Below are 21,056 nucleotides of genomic sequence, written 5' to 3'. Positions count from 1 at the left end.
TTACTATCGAAAATCCTCACCGAAGCCAAAAAAAAAAAAAATTGTAGCTTTTTTTCACCCATTTTTTTTTAAACCCTTTATTAAAATAAAAATTAAAAACTCATTAAAAAATACTTTATTATTCGATGAGAAAAAAGAATTATTATGGTTTCCCCTTTTTTTGTAAACTTTATTTTATAGGAGTTTATCTTATGTGCCCATCGAAGTCGTTGTAGTATAGTGGTAAGTATTCCCGCCTGTCACGCGGGTGACCCGGGTTCGATCCCCGGCAACGGCGATTCTTTTTTCAAAATTTGTTGTTTTTCGCTTTTAAAGCAGATGTCTTTTTTTTTTTTTTTTTTTTTCCTTTTTCCTTGGCTACACTCACTGACTGTTTCCTGCCCTTGTTGGTAGCTACGGGTACGAGTGTGCTGCCTAGCGCTCTTTTTTAGTTTTTATGACAAGCGTGCATTTCTGTTCAGGTAAGTTTTATTTTTATTTTTTAAATATCAGAGCTGGGATTTCAGGTCCTATGAGGCCAGTGGTAGGTGTCTTGAGGTTGGTCACACGATTCCGGAAAGGGGCCAATATGTTCAATGGCGGTAGTGGGGTTTTACAGAAGGCTGAGGTGGGTGGATTTTGAGCCTTTTCACTTAATCCACTATCACTAATGGTTGCATCTGGAACGATTGAGAATTTTTGAGAGAAGGGATGGCGTTGATGTTGGAGACACCAACCTTGATTGGACTAAAATGAAGTAGATGTTGCAGAGATCTGTTTTATTTAGGGGAAAGTGGTGCAATATCTTTGTTTTAGTGCAAGATCCATTATATATACCAAAGTGGGTGATAGGAAGAAGCACTTTTTTAGCAGGAGTTCCAGTATAAAAACCGTCTTGAGGGTAAAGAAGTTTCTGCATTGTGATATACAGGAATGGAGGCTCCAATGAAGTTCATCTGCCTTATGGGATTGCTTATCATTTTCAGCACGGCTTGGCCTGAATCAGTTGATGGGGCAAGCGCATGTGGGAAATCTACTCCATACATTGAGGCTTTCAAGCTTGCTCCTTGTGCAGCGGCGGCACAGGATGAGGCAGCAGCTGTTTCGGACAATTGCTGCCTCCAGGTGAAGAGAATAGGCCAAAACCCAAGTTGTCTATGTGCCATCCTGCTTTCTGACGCTGCCAAAAGCTCAGGAATCAAGCCTGAGGTTGCTATCACCATCCCCAAGCGCTGCAACATTGCAAACCGTCCAGTCGGATACAAGTGCGGACGTAAGTAAACCTCATTATTATTAGGCAAACGCTACCTTCTGTACTTGATCTTGTCATTTACCGTCACACTTGTTCATTGTTTTATGTTTTTCTCATCACTTACTAGAATCATTGTTGTCAACATTGCAGCCTACACATTGCCTTGATGGAACATAAGGTGCTGAAGGCTATGGGACAGAGGCATATAAATATATATATATATATATATACAAGGTACTTGAAAAGTCTGGTAGTTACTGGTGTAGCAATGGCTCATGTAGCTTTGGCTTTGTAAATATAGGTAATAAAAAGCTAGCACCTTGTAATATTGTATGCCTCGATATTAAATAATACTTTCATAATCAATCAGTATGAAAGTTAAGAGTTTCAAATGGTTGTCTTCTGTTTATGCTTTCTAGAGTTCTCTTTTATTCCTATATTCTGAAACCAACCAAAGAAGCTGCTAGAAAGATAGAGGCCGGAAGTTGAAATAACAGAACAAGAAGCTTTTAGGCCCATTCGAGACAGAGATTCATCAGAACATCAAAATCACTTGTAACTTTGCAAAGTTGTGGCCGAAGAATCTTTGTCAGCAAACTAAAATTTCTTCCAACGACCAGAACCTAACGACCACCGAAAAGGATTATCCCACCGTCACATGGATAAGGACTGCTTTAATCGTTGGGTCACATGTTGGATAGGGAATAACCTCGAACCAAAATCTCAAGTTCAGATAAGAAAGAAAACAAAGAACAGTACATAGACAAACCGTCCAACAGATGGTCAGATAATTGTGCTTGCTGGGCCACACCTTTGAAAGCTGATTTAACGTGTAGCTCTCTTAAATGTATATGAAAAAGTAGTTGCATGGATCATCACGAGCTACATGGGTCGACCTTTTTTGAGAGAATGAGCCACTTTTTTTATGCTTAGCTGAAGTTTGTAGGCTTTTATATCAATAATATGCTTGCTTAAGTATGTCAATAAACAGACTTATGTCTAAAAAGTTTGGTATTAAAACGTCACCATCCGATAAGCCCAACATGTAGGGCATCGGATGGTCAAAAATGGGATATAATCTGGAAAAGAAAACACAAAGATTTATAAAAACATCTTATCTAAAGAAAAGAGTACTAGGGATGTTTTAGGGATCAAGTGTCAACAATATGAACATGAACCCTATCGTCAGAAGTTGTACAAATTTCAACCACAGATAAAATCCATCCACTTACAAAATACCAAATTAATAAAGGGGCCAGAAAGAACCTCAACCATATAGTAAGGATAAGTGACACTAGATATTTAAAGTTTCAACTACATGATTAAAGTAGGTAGTAGAAAATGAAAGTCTCCCAAAACCAAAAATATACTCTACAAGAGCTTCATATAACGATTATGTTGCTTAGCTGGAGGAAGCAATTATAACCAGCCCTCACAACCATCCAAATCTATCTTCCATGCATATAACAAAAGATAGATTCAAGCTGCTACCCTACGTTCCAGTATACCTGCAAAAGATCTGGTCACAAAATACATTTCAAACATATCAGTTTAAGATTAGTGGAACAAGTAGGACACTCAAAATCAGTCAGCAATCTTGTATTTGATTTAATGTCCCAAGTGAGTGATAAATCAAAACCAACTGCTTCATTTGGTATATTTAGTCATTTACACACACACACACACACAAAGAATACAAAAAACAAAAGAACTTGTTGGAAGGACCAAAATATAAGCAGAAGTCCAGAGGCGGCTTCTAGTTTTAGACATGTTCTGCCAGATTCTTCCAAAAGTAGTGCAACAAAACAAGATGAGCAGAACAACCATCAGTGTAGAGTGTTTGGAATAAATCGATTACAAAATCTATTACGGAAACTGAAGGTTTTAGCAAACAAACAATATCTTATTCATTGTCTACATAACAGGTAAAAGCTACAAAACTTCTGGTCAAGATAGAGCAGACTTGCATTTCGCATATACTTTTTGGGTAATTGAATAGGCATGCGTACTAAAATTAAATACCTTGATGAGTATATGGATAGGCAAGTGAGCTTTTAATAATAGAGAGACCCTGTAGAGAGAGAATTTAAAAGCAAAAGGGAATATTAGTACATTTAAATCATGCCCAAATTGCCTAATCATGCACCTCTATAGCATTCACAATTCATACCTTGCCACCAGTTTCCTCTTGAAGCACTCCCTGAATCATCTTCTCCCCCATCTTTCTTATACTGAAAAATTCACAAAGATTAGCATATTTCCTAACTTAAACAAAAGATCAAGGAAAAATCAATTTAATAATGCTAGCTGTTCAGACTCCTTTGTGGCCTACAAAGACTGGGAGACAGAACATGCTATGTAAACAGCAACGGAGATAGAGTCTAGGAAAGTGTTGCTGGTCGGTACCTCGAATAAAATAAAAGATAGCTACCCAACGGACCAAACACTTCAACTCTAAGTGAGCCTAAGATTATTTTGATAAATATGTCATGCTTTTATAATTGCTTCAAATCTGTTGCTAACTCTTCAAGAAACATGCTCAAAGTGTGCATATACTCGAAACGTACACTTCTTTTCTGACTAAGTAATATATACACTCACCAAAGAGCTCTGGGTACTCGGGGGATGAGAATAGACGTCTTGACCACCATAATAGATTGATGAACTGAGATGACATGGCTGTACTCTTTGTTCCTGATAAATGGAACTCATGTCTCCATCTGGCATGCTCTCGCTTTTGCCGTCAATGGTTTTAAAGGTTTCGTCTGCAGAGGCAGAAGAATTGTTAATTCAGGGAGACAATCTCTGGAAAAATTTAAAAAGTTCAAGTCTTGGACAATAAATGAAACCAAAGCCACAACAAAATTGAATGAGAGATCAGCAGCTCGGGAGAAAACATGCTTTGTCATTTGAATAATGTTTCTGTCTCCAGGACAGAGAGAAGTAGTATATTTTTGGGTTTACATATATATGTTAAAAACACAATATAAACACTAATATGGGCCTTATTTATTGACCTGCTCCAGGTTTTTTCTGCCATGAATCGTTCTTCGAATCCTGCTTTCTCCCAGCAACCTCAGAGTGCAGAGAGTCCCTGCCTAGCACCTGTAGAAATACCAGCAAGACACACGTTAAAGCATTGGTTTCTTTTTTGTTTTATTTCAATGACTTGCGTTAATTAATTAAGAAAAAATCCTTCTATTTAGGAGACTCTTACAGGAAAAGATAAAAGTAAAATAATATACGGGACATAAATAATTTATTATACTCAATCCATAATAGCTATTCAGTCCAGGTTCATGTTGCAACTCTGTTTTCCCTTCCATAAACTACAACTTTTGATTGCCTTTTATTTCGTATCGACACCATTCAAAATGCAGAAAAATCGCAAGCGTAACGAGAATAGAGCAATCAAAATTGAATCGAACAACCGAAGAAAACACATTATTAACCGAAAATTTATAAAATTTCTTTAAGAAAAATGATATCACAAAGAGACAACCGAGAACAGAGGAGGGCAAGACCTTGGATGAAGGAGCAAAGATAGACCCAAAAATCCCTGTTGAAGACGATGCCGACTCTTTGAATCCGAAAAGCTCATCTGTCAAGGAAGAAGAAGATGATGATGATGATGATGACGCGGCTGGCTTCCTCCCTTCCATTCTCTACCTCTCCAAAACCTCTGCGTGAGCCCTCAACAAATTGTTGATGCTTAAATATTACTGTGTATGATATCTATATTCAACGACACCCTTCAGAGAAAACGATGTAAGAGATAACAAACTGTGAAAGTATGTCCTGGAAGCCAAACAGGAATAGAAACGAAATGGAAGGGAACAGAACGAAGAGAAGATGAAAAAGAAGAAGAAGAATGAGAGAGAGAGAGAGAGAGAGACGTGAAAGATCGAGTAATACGAAACCGTCGCTGAGACCAATTTATAAGCCAAAAAAGTCGGCTTATTTCCCAGCCTTTGATCTCTCGACTGTTATGATTTGATTTTTCGACACTGTACGGATGTAGAGACAGATTCTCGCCACGTGGAGTGATAGGTCCTCCTTGTGGGTCCAACATACATGTCCCAATGGTATAATGCCACGAGTATGCTAGAAGATAATAACGACCCTAGACCTCTGTCTAACGATTAGGACAGTCCGTTTGTTTTAAAACCTTATTATTATTTATTTATTATTATTTTTTTATTACTCTTCTTGAGCTTGTTTTGGCCGTTTTTGGGAATGGAGAGTACTCTCTGAACCTCTTTCTCTGTTTGGAAACAGAGATGGCCTGCCCTTATCTTTTTATCTTGTCGGACCAACTGGTTCATCTTCTTCTTCTTTGGTATCCCTCCCTTTTTAAGATTGGACATGGATGTCATGGGACAGGACGCTCGTACGATGGATACCATGGAATTTACTCTATGTGGGTATCTCAATTTATTATTGTTGATTATATTTTTATCATTCATAAATTATTTTACATCATCTTAACATAATTTAAAAAATGTTAAATTAAAAAAAAATATCTCATATTAATTATAAATAACTTAAAATACGAGATTAAAAGATAATGCTACTTACTATTCTTTTTACAAGAGAATAGTTAAGAGCATTGGATTCTTTATCTTTATATGTAAAAATATATGTTTTAAAGATTGATTTTGAATATGAAGAAAAATTCTTATATTGGATTATGTATTTTTTGATCGAATAATAATAAAATAATAAAGAGAGAGAAGAGAAAAGAGAAAAGAGAGAGTTGGGAGGAGAGAGAAAAAACAATAAAATAATGTTTGAAAAAGAAAAAAAATATATTCAAAGATGAATAATCACTGTTCATAGTTATTTAAAATTACAAAGATAGATAAGCAAATATAGGTGATTTTAAAGTAAATTTATTCAAATTTAAGAATAAAAATGAAGATGAATAAACCATTACTAGTGCTCTAAGAACCGTATTTGGTGAGTTACTAATTTTTACTCTATAATGTATTAGTCTGACCCGCGTATTTCTTATAAAGTTTACAATAGAATTCAGTGTAGAAAAAAAAAAACCGGTCTAGTCTCACTTCACTCTCCCACTATCCGATCTCTCTCTCTCTCCCTCCTCAAGTCGAAGGCCACCATAGATCTCCCTCCCTCAGTCAATCTCCCTCTCCGAAATTGAACGATAGAGCTCGTGATCTCCCTCAGTCGATCTTCTCGAAACCAAACGATAGATCTTGTGTACTAAGCGGGATTTAGCAATTAGGATTCCATCAAAGGTGAAATAGGATTCATCGAAGGCTCAATTAGGGAGAAAGGTATGGTTTTGATACGTTTCATAGAGACAAATATAGTTTGAGCATTTGATACAATGTCTCACTAACCGTGAGAACATGTAAGAGAGCCTTTCATTATATACAATGTCTGTACAGATTTTACTGTCGTACAATAATGTTACAAATGGAGAAAATCAAGGACTATGAACTAGAAAGAAATAAAATGATTTCCTAGAAAATTAGTTATGGTTTCCATAGTTGTTTGCAAGAGTTGCCATATGTGATTTTGTAGCTGTTAAAGGATTTGTGTGTGTCTTGACTTCCTTGTGTGCTGTACCCGTTGGGTCTAAAGTTTCCTTTTGTATGGAGCAGATCACATTTGTATATTCAATAAAAAGGAGAGGATTTTGTCAGGGGAGCTAGGGAGAAAAGGGAGAAGAGAGGGAGTAGGGAGGAGAAGAAAGGGAGATTTAAGGGTTTTGACGAGGAGCTAAGAGTCTGAGCTAAAAAAAGAGAGACATTCAGTAAAACGCACACACAATTTACTGTTATAAATCACCTACATGTCAAAAGATAATTCAAGGGTGTAAACTTAAAAACGAAAGCGGCAGTTTGAAGATAAACTCTATTTATAATTCTCTTTTGATCATAACATAGTATTAAATAAATAAAAGTTATTTGTTAATTTGACTACATATCAAACAATATTGGAAGGTAAAGATCTCGATAGTGTTATCATCCTCAAAGCTCGTTAAGTTTACTCTATGCATAGCCTAATTTAAGCAAATGAGATTTCCCATGTTAAATATGTCCATTTGTTTGCTTTGCGGGATCACTCTACTATTAGTAGTGGCAGAATCAATAATTTTTTTGAGAGGGACCAACTTTTCTATCGTATGACACATTTATGTAAAATAAAAATAAAAATAAATTAAAAATTCAAAAAACATAACTACATATAAAATTAGATCTCGATAATTTGCTACATAAGTATAAAAATAAAATTCTAAAAACACAATTTAATATACGTTTCAAATTTATGATAATAATATTTTATATAATAATATTCATCCATTAATATTTTTGTAATGAAATACTAAAAATTTATTTCTTTCATAAAATCTATCCAGTGATTTTTAGAATGCAATTTTTCATTCTAGTGTGTAATATAGTTTATTAAGTTTCATGTAAAATCTAGATATTTTCGTATCATATTAAATATATAATAATATAATTGAGACTTTAAATAAATTTTTTCTTTCTTAACTATTTTTCATATAAATTTTAAATTTTAAAAAACTTTAGAGAGCGTATGAGAATTATAAATTTCTTTTTTTGGAGGATTCTATATTTATAGAAATATAAATAAAATGACAATAAAACTTAATAAGTAACTAGTAGATAAAGAAATTATGTAAAATTAAATTTATAAATTAATATGGTTGAATATTGTATATCAGATTGTAAAATTATTTTTTTATTATAAAATAATTTTTATATTACATATTAAATTATGTGAATTTATAAATTTATATTTATAAAATTGAATAATTATATTAAAAATAATAAGGGTAGTCAAAGAATAAAATGATCCCATTCATAGGGTCACATGATGGACACGTTATCTAGAAGGGAAAGTTAACACGGTGGGGACAGCGAGCGCTATATGGCAAATAAATAAATAAATAAATAAATTTAAGGGGTCCATATAGCATCTGCTGGCAGCTGGGTGTGTGCAGTCGTTGGCGCACCACTGAGGGTCGCCGCGTGGTGTGCGTGTCTCCTATTTTTAGTCACATGGATTGTCGCCGTCCCACTTAGTTCAATTCACCATCATTTTGTCTATGACCACCGTGCATCTCCTTCCTTCTTTGTGTACTACTCTACTTGAAACAAAATCAATTTCTTTTTCATTTAATCGTCTTAAAGTGAAGAAATTTCATATATATTTTTTTAAACAAATAGATAAATCTGATCTTTATACTTATAACATATGAGGTCATGAATTCAAGACAATTTGTCTTTTCATTATAAAAAGAAAAAGTATATATCTACATCATAATCTTATCCTCAAGTTGTAGCAAATCAATCCATGTGTTAGAAGATAGCAATCATATTAAGTACTAGTTAGATGAATTGTCTTACATTCGTTTCATTTTAATCAATAGACATCATGTATATATATCAAAAACTTTATGTGTAATTATTTTTATATACTATTTATATAATTTATTAATATGATTAATTGTATTATTTTTTAATATAAAATAATTATTTTGACTAATTATATTAATAGAATCTATAAAAAATATGTAAAAGTGACTGTATATAACAGAATTAATTCTCAAGTAATCTAAACTTTCAAATAAAAAGTAGAAGTCGGCTCCTTTGTGTTACCCAAATAAACTTTCAAATAAAAAGTAGAAGGCGGTTTGAAAATAAAAAGTTCAAGATTCATCTAAGCACCTCAACTCACCTTTAAAGAAAATCAATTCCACTCGATAACTACTACCATTTTTATATTTAATGGATGGATAATTAATATTTTAAAATATATATTTCGTAAAATAATATTATTCTTTATCAATAATTTTAACTCTTAAGGCTCGTTTGGAAAGTGAGATGAGATGAGAATTTCTTGAATAGTAATAAAATACTCTGAATTAAGATATTTTATTGAGTTTTAGAAAATAATAGAAACAAAATTAAATAAAAACATAATAAAATTATAATATTGTTATAATATAATTTTTTTTTTAAATTTAAAAAAGTAATATTAGTTTTTTATTTGAATTTTAAAATTTATAATATATATATATATATAAATAAAATTTTGTTATTACGTCATAAGGATACTTACAAAAAAGATGCCTTTCTTTTGAACTATATTTACCTTATAGCTCAAAAGAACGTTGAAAATTAGAGCGCAAAAAGAAGAAAGATGCGCAGGTCTCCTTTATAATTGTCTCTCTGACTCTTTAGATATCACGTGTGAATTTCTTGCACCTTTGCATAATTTGCACCACGTGGCCCTCAATTTTCATCCATTTCTTTCGTTATTTACTGCCAATTTTCCTTTTCTAAAAGATAAAAGAGTTTGATAAAAAATAAAAAAATAAAAAAAATTAAAGAAAATTAATTTACAAATTAGGGAAAAACTTCAAACAAATCAGGTGTTTTTTTCTCCTTTGCACCGACCAATAGCATTTGGACACGTATAGAACGTAAATGTATTATGATGTGATTGAGTTGAGTTAATTTGTAAATGTGTTATGATGTGTTTGAATTGAGTTAATTTTTTCTCTCCCTTCGCCCATCACATTCACTCTTCCTTTATTGTATTTCTTCTTCCCTTATCTTTTTGTCTTTTCTCTCCTCTTGTCCTTTTCACTCCACAAGCTAGTTCTCATTTTTTCTTTCTCCTCTTTCTCTCATGGTCCATCTATTGAGAAATTTTGTGAGTGATTTGGAACGAACTCATTTCTCTTCCTTAACTTGATCTACAATCTTAAATTTTTTTGTTGGGAGGGCCCGATTAGGCTTTGGCTTTTTGTTCCGACCATTTCTAGCCCACCAAGAGAAAAAGAAGCTCTTTTAGAAAATCATTGTCACACATGCAAACCTTGAACCAAGTCGTCGAAGCACCGAGCTATGCAGCAAAACCGAGGCCTTACTTGTAGTATTGACCATTTTATGTGGCTTGCTTTGCTTCTGTTTTTGTCTCGTTGCATAAGCTTTGCTTTTTGAAGTAAGAGTTACAAAAATAATGTTCTGGGACTATGACCGATCGATTTTCAACTGGGTTCATGATTTTGCAAGAATATTCTTTCCTCTTCTTTTGATCCCTTACATGGTATCAAAACTTGAGATCTAATTTTCATGGATGATCATCAAGAAAACTCTGCTACTTCTTCTCCCACCCACTCTGATTCTTATTCTCTTCATACAAACCAAACCACAAATATCTTCTATGCCAAAAACATGGCATGCTATTTTAACCTCACTGAGTGTCACATTTGTTGATTTGGCTTGATCTCTAAGATCAATTCTCTCAATAGAATGGACCTTGTATATTTCAACTCAAGAAATCCCTTGCCAGTATTCTCCAAGAAAATGACTCTAGAAGTGTTTACTATGGGAAGCTCAAAACCCTATGGGATGAGCTTTCCATCTACGACCCTATCCCTATTTGTAACTGTGGCACCATGAAAATTCTTTTGGAGCTCTATCAGTGTGATTGTGTGTTTCAGTTCTTAATGGGTTTGCATGATATTTACTCAAATGTTCATAACCAAATAATTCTGTTAGACCCTATGCTTTCTGTCACAAAAGTGTTTTCCCTCATCCAACAACAAGAACGTCAACACCATCTTGTTCAACAGAACCCATCCCCTGACTCAATGCTTTAGCCATCAAGAAACCATTCCTTACTTCCAAATTCCCACCTCAATCACAAACCAACCAGAAAACCAACCGACCTTATTGCACTCACTGCAAAATCACAGGTCATACCCTTGAAACTTGCTTAAAAAATGGCAAGGCCAAGGCCTTTGTGTGTTTCCACTGACACTTGACTGAACACACAGCTGAAAAATATTACAAATTACATGGCTATCCACCTAACCATAAATTTTTCAACAAATCCCAACCCTCCTGCTATGTTTGCTACCCAATCCACCAATTCCCCCTCCCTTAACCTTGAGGCACTAAGTGATGATAAAGTGGGTTTAACTAAGGCTCAGTATTAACAACTAAAGGCTCTACTTCAACCTAGGGATGCTTCCATTGCTGCTCAGCATTTAGCTAACCAAATTCAGTCAAATTTCAACATTCCTTCTACTTCTGATTTTTCTGGTATCTCTCTATGATTATCCACTCACACACACAACCCACAACCTTCCATTAATTTTTCTTGGATAATAGATACGCGTGCAACAAACCACATGTTCTGCTGCCCCTTTTTATTCACTTCTATCACCCAAACCATTTCCTACTCTATCAAATTACCCAATGGAACTGATGTTCTAGTCACACAAATGGGTATTGTCCAACTCACCCATTCCATTTATCTCACTTAGGTATTATGTGTTCCATCATTCACCTTTAATATTATTTCAGCAAAGAAACTTGCTAGTTCACTTACTTGCTGTCTTGTTTTTTTCTTTGATGTTTGTTTCATTCAAAACCTTGTCTATTGGACAATGATTGGAAATGGTAAAATGAGGAATGGCCTATATCACCTCTTACACTCTGCAGTTCTCCCTTCAAGCCTAGTTGCCAAAGTTTCAAAGTTTTCACATAATTCCTTTAAAATTTCAACTTCTGTTTTGAGTGATGTTGGTGTCAATGACCTTTAGCATTGTCGACTAGGTCATCTTTCATTTCCATATCTCAGTTTAATCATTGATCCCAATGTAAAGAACAATATTTCATCTCTTAATAGAAAGCCTTGTTGCATTTGCCCTTTAGCTAAGTCGCATCGTCTCTCTTTTCCTACTAGTCACCAGAAAAACTTCTCGTTCCTTTAAAATGATACATTATGATCTCTGGAGCCCATAAGATGGATCAAAATATTTCTTAACTATAGGTTATGACTTTACCCGAACCACATGGCCATGTCTCTTTAAAAATAAATCTAAAACCAAAAAATGCATAGAATCATTCACAAATATGATCGAGGCTCAATTCAATCTTGAAATAAAAATCTTAAGAAATGACAATGGGGGTAAATTCAATATATCTGATTTTTTTAATATTAAAGGCATTATTCACCAAAAAAGTTGTGTTGCCACATTTCAACAAAATGGCATTGTAGAACAAAAACACCAACACTTTTTGAATGTTGCTTGGTCATTAAGGTTTTAGTCTGGTCTTCCATTTACATATTAGAATGACTGTGTTCTAATAGCCACTTACCTCATAAATAGGACCCCTAGCCCACTTCTTCAAAACAAAACCCCATATGAGCTTTTATTTAACTCACCTCCAACTTATGCTCACATGAAAATATTTGTCTCCTTATGTTTTGCTTCTACACTTGCTCATGGTAGGACAAAGTTTGATCTTAGAGGTCACATATGTATATTTCTTGGATATCCTTTTGGTATCAAAGATTACAAGCTTCCTGACCTTGACACCAAAACCATATTTGTTTCTAGAGATGTTGTGTTCCATGAGTCCATTTTCCCTTTTCATTATTTTTCTTCTCCATCACTTTCCACCACTGACAATAATTTGGTCTTTACTAAGCCAGTGCCTGATTTGTTTCAATTTTCAACTCCTCATTCTCATTCCATTCATTCCTTTTCTACAAATTCTGCACCTCCTCCTCCCCTCCCTTCTTTTTCTGATTCCGTAAATAACTTAGCCTCCTCCTCTTCCATTCTTCCTAACTCTAACCCCCCTCCTCAGCTTCCTCTTCACAGGTCTACTAGGCAAAGAAGGGCACCCTAATATTTGCAAGATTTCCATTACAAACAGGCATCCCTCAATAATCACACCCAATTGCTGTCTGAGAGTTTTACAGGTAAACCTAGTACTTCTTATTTGCTCACTAAATTTATCACATACCAAAAATTTAGTCCTTCATTTATTGCCTTTTCCACCTCTATTTCTACTATTTCTGAACCATCTACTTACAAGCAAGTAATGCAACATCCTGGCTGGTGTAAAGCCCTGGAAACTGAGCTAAATGCCTTAAAACAAAATCAGACTTGGGTTATCACTTATTTGCGACCTGGTAAACAACCAATTGATTGTAAGTATGTCTCAAAAATTAAATTTAATTCTGATGACTCCATTGAAAGGTTGAAAACAAGACTTGTTTTCAATGGGTTCACATAATAAGAAGGCATCGACTATACATAAACCTTTTCCCCAGTTGCCAAATTAGTGATAGTTTGAGTTCTTCTCTCTATGGCAGTAGTAAAGGGCTAGTCCTTACATCAATTTGATGTTCACAACGCTTTTCTTCATGGTGACTTGGAAGGAAAAATCTATATGAAGAAACCTCCTGGTTACAATAAAGGAAAACCTCATTTAGTATGCAAGCTGGTTAAGAGTCTTTATAGCCTTAAACAAGCCTCGAGACAATGGTATTTCAAGTTTTCTACTTTTCTCATTGCTTTTGGTTTTAAGCAATCAAAAGCTGACTACAGTCTCTTCACAAAAGTTGATGGTGCTTCATTCACTGCATTATTAGTGTATGTTGATGACATTATTATGGCTGGAAATTATTCAACATCCATTGCATCTCTTAAACAATTCTTGCATGCTCACTTCCATATCAAAGACATTGGTTACTTGCGTTATTTTATTGGTTTGGAAGTTGCAAGATCTTCCAAAGGGATATATATATATATATATATATATCTCAAAGAAAGTATGCTTTAGACATACCTTCATATTCGGGCCAACTTAGTTGCAAGCCTCTCAAACTGACTCTTGAATAGAATTTTAAATTGAATAAAGTATCAAGACAACCCCCTTCTGACCCTAGTTCATATAGAAGACTCATAGGATGTTTATTACATGTCTCCATCACACGATCATACATCTCCTATGTTGTCCAACTTTTGAGTCAATTCATGGGTCATCCTACAACTTCACACCTCTCCGTAGCCCACAAAGTCCTTAGATATCTCAAAAGTTTCCCTAGTCAAGGCATTTTATTATCCTTTACATCTTAGTTACAACTTCGAGCTTATTGTGATTTTGATTAGGCTTCATGTCCTGACACACGTCGCTCTACAATAGGTTATTTTATCCTTCTTGGTAAATTTCTTGTGTCATGGAAATCAGAGAAACAATAAGTGGTATCTTGCTCCTCAACTGAAGCTAAGTATTGATCTATGGCATCCACAGGCTACCTTTCTTTTTTGTGATAATCAAGCAGCCTTACACATCGCTGCCAATCCTGTTTTCCACGAAAGAACCAAACACATCAAGCTAAATTCTCACCTCATCTGAGACAAGATTGAAGAAGGTAGCATCATCACTTCTCACATTGCTTTTCAATCCCAAGTGGCCTACATTTTCACCCAAGCACTGCCTGCATATCTTCTCCATTTGCATTTGTCCAAGATGGGAATAGTGAATCTCTATTCTCTGTCTTGTGGGGGGCTATTACATGGTACACATCCAACCCAAGCTCAAGATGTCAAAGCCCACAATCAACCTATTCAAACCCAAAATGAAGCTGCAGGCAATACAAATTGCTAAGCTACAACATGAGAAGTGGAAAAAGATGACTTAGTTATTTGTTTCTTCTTCTACACATTTAATTACTATTTTTTATTATTTGTTGTAGATATTTTTCCTCTAATGAGATGTATTCTATTTTTAGGAATATTTCTGTTAGTTTGTTAAGATGGACGTGTATATGAGGTCCTTAGTTAGCATTGTACATTCATATTCATTGAGAATATTTTGCACTAATTTGCAGTACCTTCCATGTGAAATTCTCTTTGCACTATTGTGCTTCTTTCCTCTTCTTTTAATTCCTTATAGGAGGAGAGGGAGAGAGTGAGAGAGAGAGAGAGAGGGAAAAGATTGTGCGAGTGTATTATTTAGTTTGCTACAAGTCATATGTGTCAATTTTTCATTTGCAAGTGTAAAACACAATATCCCACACATCCAGTTGGGAGCGCCTCCCTACAAATTAATATGGTTGAATGTGATACATCAAAATTCAATTTTAATTTTTTTTTATATCTTTGCTCCAATTCATTTTAAAAATTATCATGTATCTCTTTAAAGTTATTATTATTTTTTTATTGATTTACCTTTTAGTATTGAAGTTTTAGGATTATGCTGGGTTTAAAATTGATTTTCGATAGTATGAAAAAGACATATATGGTATAATCGTAACTATAGTTAATCAAAATGCATAAATTTATCTCATATACAAGGGGATGATGAGAAAAGATATATTTTGCATCCTAGATTATCTATTAGGGGTAGGCAAACATTCCGACGACTTCGACTCCAGCCAACACCCACTCCGATTCCAACTTTATCGAAGTCGGAAAAGTCAGAATTTGGAATTGGAGGAAAACAATAGTTAGAGTCGGAGTTCAGAGTTGAACAAGACTCCAAACTACATACTCCAACTCTGATAGATATACTTAATATATTTAATATTACAATATAAACAAAGAATGCTCGATTAGCCTAATGATTGCTGTTATTTTTATTTTTATTAATCTCCATGACTGGAGTTCATGCCCCAATGTCCCATGAGGACAAATCTTTTTTAGGCTTTTTAACTAAAATGGCACGGTACCCCAACCCCTAACTTATTTCACTATTTTCATGAGAACAAATTCACTTTCGTATCTAGTAACACCCACCATTAAGATTTCGATTCCAGCCGACACCCACTCCAATTCCAACTTTATCAAAGTCAGAAAAGTCAGAATTTGGAATTAGAGGAAAAAAATAGTTAGAGTCAGAGTTCAGAGTTGAATAAGACTCCGGACTACCGACTCCAACTCTGATAGATATACTTAATATATTTAATATTACAATATAAACAAATAATGCTCAATTAGCCTAATAATTGCTGCTATTTTTATTTTTATTAATCTCCATGACTGTAGTTCAAGCACCAATGTCCCACGAGGACAAATCTTTTTTAGACTTTTTAACTAAAATGGCATGGTACCCGAATCCCTAACTTATTTCACTATTTTCATGAGGACAAATTCACTTTCTTATCTAGAAACACGCACCATTCAGACTTCTCTCTCTCTCTCTCTCTCTCTCTCTCTCAAGTGCCCCCTTTAGCCTTCTTTACTTTAGGCCTTTTTGGTGCCGAGAGTCAAGAGAAGCATGATGCAATATAAATGATGGTAGCTCAACTGAGATCGATCAGATTTGTTGGTAGGGGTGGGATTGGTTTCATAAGCCCGAGAAAACAAATGAGATAGAATGGATTTAAGTAAGAAATCTCTTAATCTTTGTTTGAATGTTGTTGTGTATTGTTTGGATGTTGTTTGAAATTTTTTGATGCTATTTGGATGGTGGGAAAGTGGGAAGAAAAATGTCGTGGGAAGAGGGGGGCGGATGGGGAACTTTAATTCTAAGTTAGGTTTCAACTTTCGACTCTGACTCTGGAGCTCTATTTGGAGTTAGAATCGGCTCTTGATCGGAGTTAGTGTTGGAGGTCAGAATTGGCTATTTCGACTATGTTGAAGTCAAAGCCCATCCCTAATAGTTATAATTGGAGATACCATTGTTTCTAGCATGGAATTTCCTATAAAAATGAGAAATGTCTCCTACCTTTGAGTACAGTTTGCACTATTGATTTAAGTAATTAGAAGTAACCAATTAGGCTTACAATGAAATCTAGAAATCTATCACTTATTCAATTTGAATACAACTAGACCTTAATAGTAAACGGAGGAGCAGCAACAAGTGATTGATCAGTTAGTAGTTCCTCATATATATAAATAAATATATATATATATATATATATTTATGTCAATGTTTTATTTTTTGGTACGGGCTGCCTTTTAAAAATAAAAATAAAAATAAAAAAAATCCTAGAGTGTGGGTGCTCTAATGAGAATGGATTTTTGTGTTATTGTCATTTTTTATCGTTAAAAAATAGTGATAAATGAAAACTAGAGATGAAAAATAAAATATATATATCTTATTATTATTATTATTATTATTATTATTATTATTATTTTACTGGAACAAAAACACAAAAATCATTTGAATAATCTAAAATAAAAATAAATAAATAAATAAAAACATGTTATAATACTATCGAAAGGAGAGAGAGAGAGAGAGAGAGATAGAACTCAGAGAAGTTATGAAACTTATAAATTTCTTAAAGAATTCAACGATATATATAGGCGTACAAAGGGAACTATGCAAGTTACTATGCAGTACTATGCTGGCACTGTGCATATTTACTATGCAGTACTATGCTGGCACTATGCACTGTGCGATGTCGGCCATTTACTATGCCGGTTACTATGCAGTACTATGCTGGCACTATGCGCACTGTGCGATGTCGGCCATTTACTATGCCAGTTACTATGTAGTACTATGTTGGCACTATGCACACTGTGCGATGTCGGCCATTTACTATGTCAGTTACTATGCAGTACTATGCTGGCACTATGCACTGTGCATTTGACGGCTAGCTCAAGGTGGTCATACAATTTTACAATGTTATTTTACAATACTCCCCCTTTGGATGACCACATATAATGAATATGCCTCGTTAAAACCTTGCCAAGGAAAAACCCTGTGGGAAAAAACCAATGGCGAAGGAAAAATAGTACAATATTCATGTGTACCGTAAAATGCTTTAAGATTGCCTCATTAAAACCTTGCGAAGGAAAACCCAGTGGGATAAAACCTTAGCGAAGGAAAAAGAGTACAATCAGCATAAGTCTTCAAGACGTTACTCCCCCTGAAAAGTGCATGATAAAAGGTCTTCAAGTCTCCGCATTCCAATGTTCTGCACAATCTTCTTAAATGTTGCAGTTGGTAATGCTTTTGTGAATAAATCTGCCAGATTATTGCTTGATCGTATCTGCTTGACTTTAATTTCACCTTTTTCTTGAAGTTCATGAGTATAAAAGAATTTAGGTGAAATATGTTTGGTTCTATCACCTTTGATATATCCTCCTCTAATTTGAGCAATACAAGCAGCATTATCTTCGTATAAAGTTGTTGGACTATCATTAATCACTGGAAGACCACACTTTTCTTGAATATGTTGGATCATTGATCTTAGCCAAATGCATTCTCGACTTGTTTCATGAATTGCAATGATCTCTGAGTGATTTGAAGATGTAGCAGATAGTGTTTGTTTGACAGATCTCCATGATATAGCAGAATTTCCATAAGTAAATACATATCCAGTCTGAGATCTACCTCTGTGTGGATCTGAAAGATAACCTGCATCTGCATATCCAACTAATTGTGGACTTGAACCATATTGATAAAATAATCCCATATCAACCGTACCTCGAAGGTATCGAAGGATATGTTTAATGTCATTCCAATGTCTTCGAGTTGGTGCGGAACTATATCTTGCAAGTAAATTAACTGAAAATGCAATATCAGGCCGAGTGCAATTTGCAAGATACATCAGGGCTCCAATTGCACTGAGATAAGGTATTTCAGAACCAAGAATTTCTTCATTGTCTTCACAAGGACGAAATGGATCCTTCTGCACATCAAGTGATCGAACAACCATTGGAGTACTCAGGGGATGAGCTTTGTCCATGTAAAAGTGTTTCAAGACTTTCTCTGTATAATTTGATTGATGAATGAGAATTCCATTTGGCAAATGCTCGAGCTGCAGGCCGAGACAAAATTTCGTTTTGCCAAGATCTTTCATTTCAAATTCATTCTTTAAATATGTAGCAGTTCTTCTGATCTCTTCAGGAGTTCCAATAAGATTTAGATCATCAACATAAACCGCAATAATAACAAATCCGGAGTCTGATTTCTTAATAAAAACACATGGGCATATTGGATTATTCTCAAATCCTTCTTTCAATAGATATTCGCTAAGGCGTTTATACCACATGCGTCCGGATTGTTTTAACCCATATAAAGATCTTTGAAGCTTAATAGAATACATACTTCTGGATGTACTCAGATTAGAAGCTTCAGGCATTTTATATCCTTCAGGGATTTTCATATATATGTCATGATCTAATGATCCATATAAATATGCGGTGACCACATCCATCAACTGCATATCCAATCTTTTTATAACTACCAAACTAATCAAATATCTGAATGTGATTGCATCCATAACAGGAGAGTATGTTTCCTCATAATCAATCCCCGGTTTCTGCAGGAAACCTTGTGCAACAAGTCGGGCTTTATATCGCACAATTTCATTACTTTCATTACGTTTACGTATAAATACCCATTTATATCCAACGGGTATTACACCCTTTGGTGTTTGTATAATTGGTCCAAAGACCTCTCGCTTTGCTAGCGAGTTTAATTCAGCTTCAATAGCTGATTTCCATTTTGGCCAGTCATCTCTACGTCGACATTCTTCGACAGTTCTTGGCTCAATTTCTTCATTACTTCTGGTAATGTCAAGAGCCATTTTATATGAGAATATGTTGTCGATAACAGTTTTATTTCTATTCAAAATTTCTCCTGTATTCATGAAATGTATCGAGATCTCGTTATTTTCAGGTACCTGTCCCTCTTCAAGGGAAGACATTTCATGAAATACCTCTTCAGGAGGTTCTTTCTCAGGAGATTTACTCTCTTCATGAGCATCAATTACTCTTATGGCCTGTGTTGGTATGGACTCTTCAGGAGTACCAAATTCATTTTGTATTTTCCTCTTTCGAGGAATTTTGTCCTTAGCACCAATAGGCCGTCCACGCTTCAGGCGTATCTTAGACTCGCCTATTGCTATTTTGGCAACTTGTCCTTCAGGGACTGCAATTGTTGCTGGAACATTAACAGCAGGAATATATGATTTTACCACACCTTTAGTGTCAGTAAATGCATCCGGTAATTGGTTTGCAACACTTTGCAAATGAATAATCTTTTGAACCTCTAGATTACATTCTTTTGTACGAGGATCAAATTGGGAAAGAGCTTTATTTTCCCAAGTAATTTCTTGTCGTGCTTCAGGCACCGACTTCTCATTACACAATGTTTGTCGTGCTTCAGGCACCGACTTCTCACTACCCATTGTTGGAAAAATGGATTCGTCAAAATGACAATCCTCAAAACGTGCCTTAAACATATCCCCTGTAAGAGGCTCAAGGTATCTGATAATAGATGGAGAATCAAACCCAACATATATCCCAAGTCTACGTTGAGGGCCCATTTTTGTACGTTGTGGAGGTGCAATTGGAACATATACAGTACATCCAAAAGTACGAAGATGAGAAATATTTGGTTGCTGACCAAATGCAAGCTGTAATGGTGAATATTTGTGATATGCTGATGGTCTAACTCGAATTAATGATGCTGCATGAATTATAGCATGTCCCCAAGCAGAAATAGGAAGATTTGATTTCATGAGTAAAGGTCTAGCGATTAGCTGAAGCCTTTTAATCAATGATTCAGCTAAACCATTTTGAGTATGTGTGTGGGCAACTGGATGTTCAACATCTATTCCTATTGACATGCAATAATTATCAAAAGCTTGAGATGTAAATTCTCCTGCATTATCCAATCAAATAGTTTTAATTGGATAGTCAGGGAATTGTGCTCGTAGCTTAATTATTTGTGCAAGAAGTTTAGCAAATGCAGCATTTCTAGTGGAAAGTAAACAAACATGTGACCATCGACTTGATGCATCAATTAAAACCATAAAATATCTGAACGGTCCACTTGATGGTTGAATAGGCCCACATATATCTCCATGAATCCTTTGTAAAAATGATGGAGATTCAAAACCAACCTTTGAGATAGATGGTTTGATAATCAATTTACCTTGAGAACATGCAGAGCATGAATATTCATTGGGTAAGATAATCTTCTGATTCTTTAGGGGATGCCCATACGAATTATCAATTATTCGTCTCATCATTATTGATCCCGGATGTCCAAGGCGA

General features: G+C 34.8%; 2 protein-coding genes and 1 non-coding gene across 3 annotated transcripts; 2 read left to right on the top strand and 1 right to left on the bottom strand.

The window, feature by feature from the left end:
* Positions 1–205: 205 nt before the first annotated feature.
* On the top strand, positions 206–277 carry TRNAD-GUC. The gene has a single exon. It is a non-coding gene; the product is annotated as a tRNA-Asp (tRNA).
* A 60-nt stretch (positions 278–337) lies between these two features.
* LOC122279314 (putative lipid-transfer protein DIR1) lies at positions 338–1,959 on the top strand. The gene is made up of 2 exons (XM_043089872.1): positions 338–1,252; positions 1,382–1,959. The coding sequence occupies exons 1-2, from the start codon at positions 913–915 to the stop codon at positions 1,396–1,398; spliced, it is 357 nt and encodes a 118-aa protein (XP_042945806.1). The 5' UTR covers positions 338–912; the 3' UTR covers positions 1,399–1,959.
* A 372-nt stretch (positions 1,960–2,331) lies between these two features.
* On the bottom strand, positions 2,332–5,126 carry LOC122279313. Its single transcript, XM_043089871.1, has 6 exons — positions 4,756–5,126; positions 4,249–4,336; positions 3,833–3,996; positions 3,402–3,462; positions 3,254–3,302; positions 2,332–2,750 (listed from the first exon to the last, which is right to left on the bottom strand). The coding sequence occupies exons 1-5, from the start codon at positions 4,891–4,893 to the stop codon at positions 3,286–3,288; spliced, it is 468 nt and encodes a 155-aa protein (XP_042945805.1). The 5' UTR covers positions 4,894–5,126; the 3' UTR covers positions 2,332–2,750; positions 3,254–3,285.
* Between the last annotated feature and the right edge of the window lie 15,930 nt (positions 5,127–21,056).

The sequence above is a fragment of the Carya illinoinensis genome, chromosome 10, assembly GCF_018687715.1.
Source record: "Carya illinoinensis cultivar Pawnee chromosome 10, C.illinoinensisPawnee_v1, whole genome shotgun sequence".
In the NCBI taxonomy this organism is placed as follows: domain Eukaryota; kingdom Viridiplantae; phylum Streptophyta; class Magnoliopsida; order Fagales; family Juglandaceae; genus Carya; species Carya illinoinensis.
Note: the sequence above shows the minus strand (reverse complement) of the source record. Positions and strands in the feature narration are given on the sequence as shown.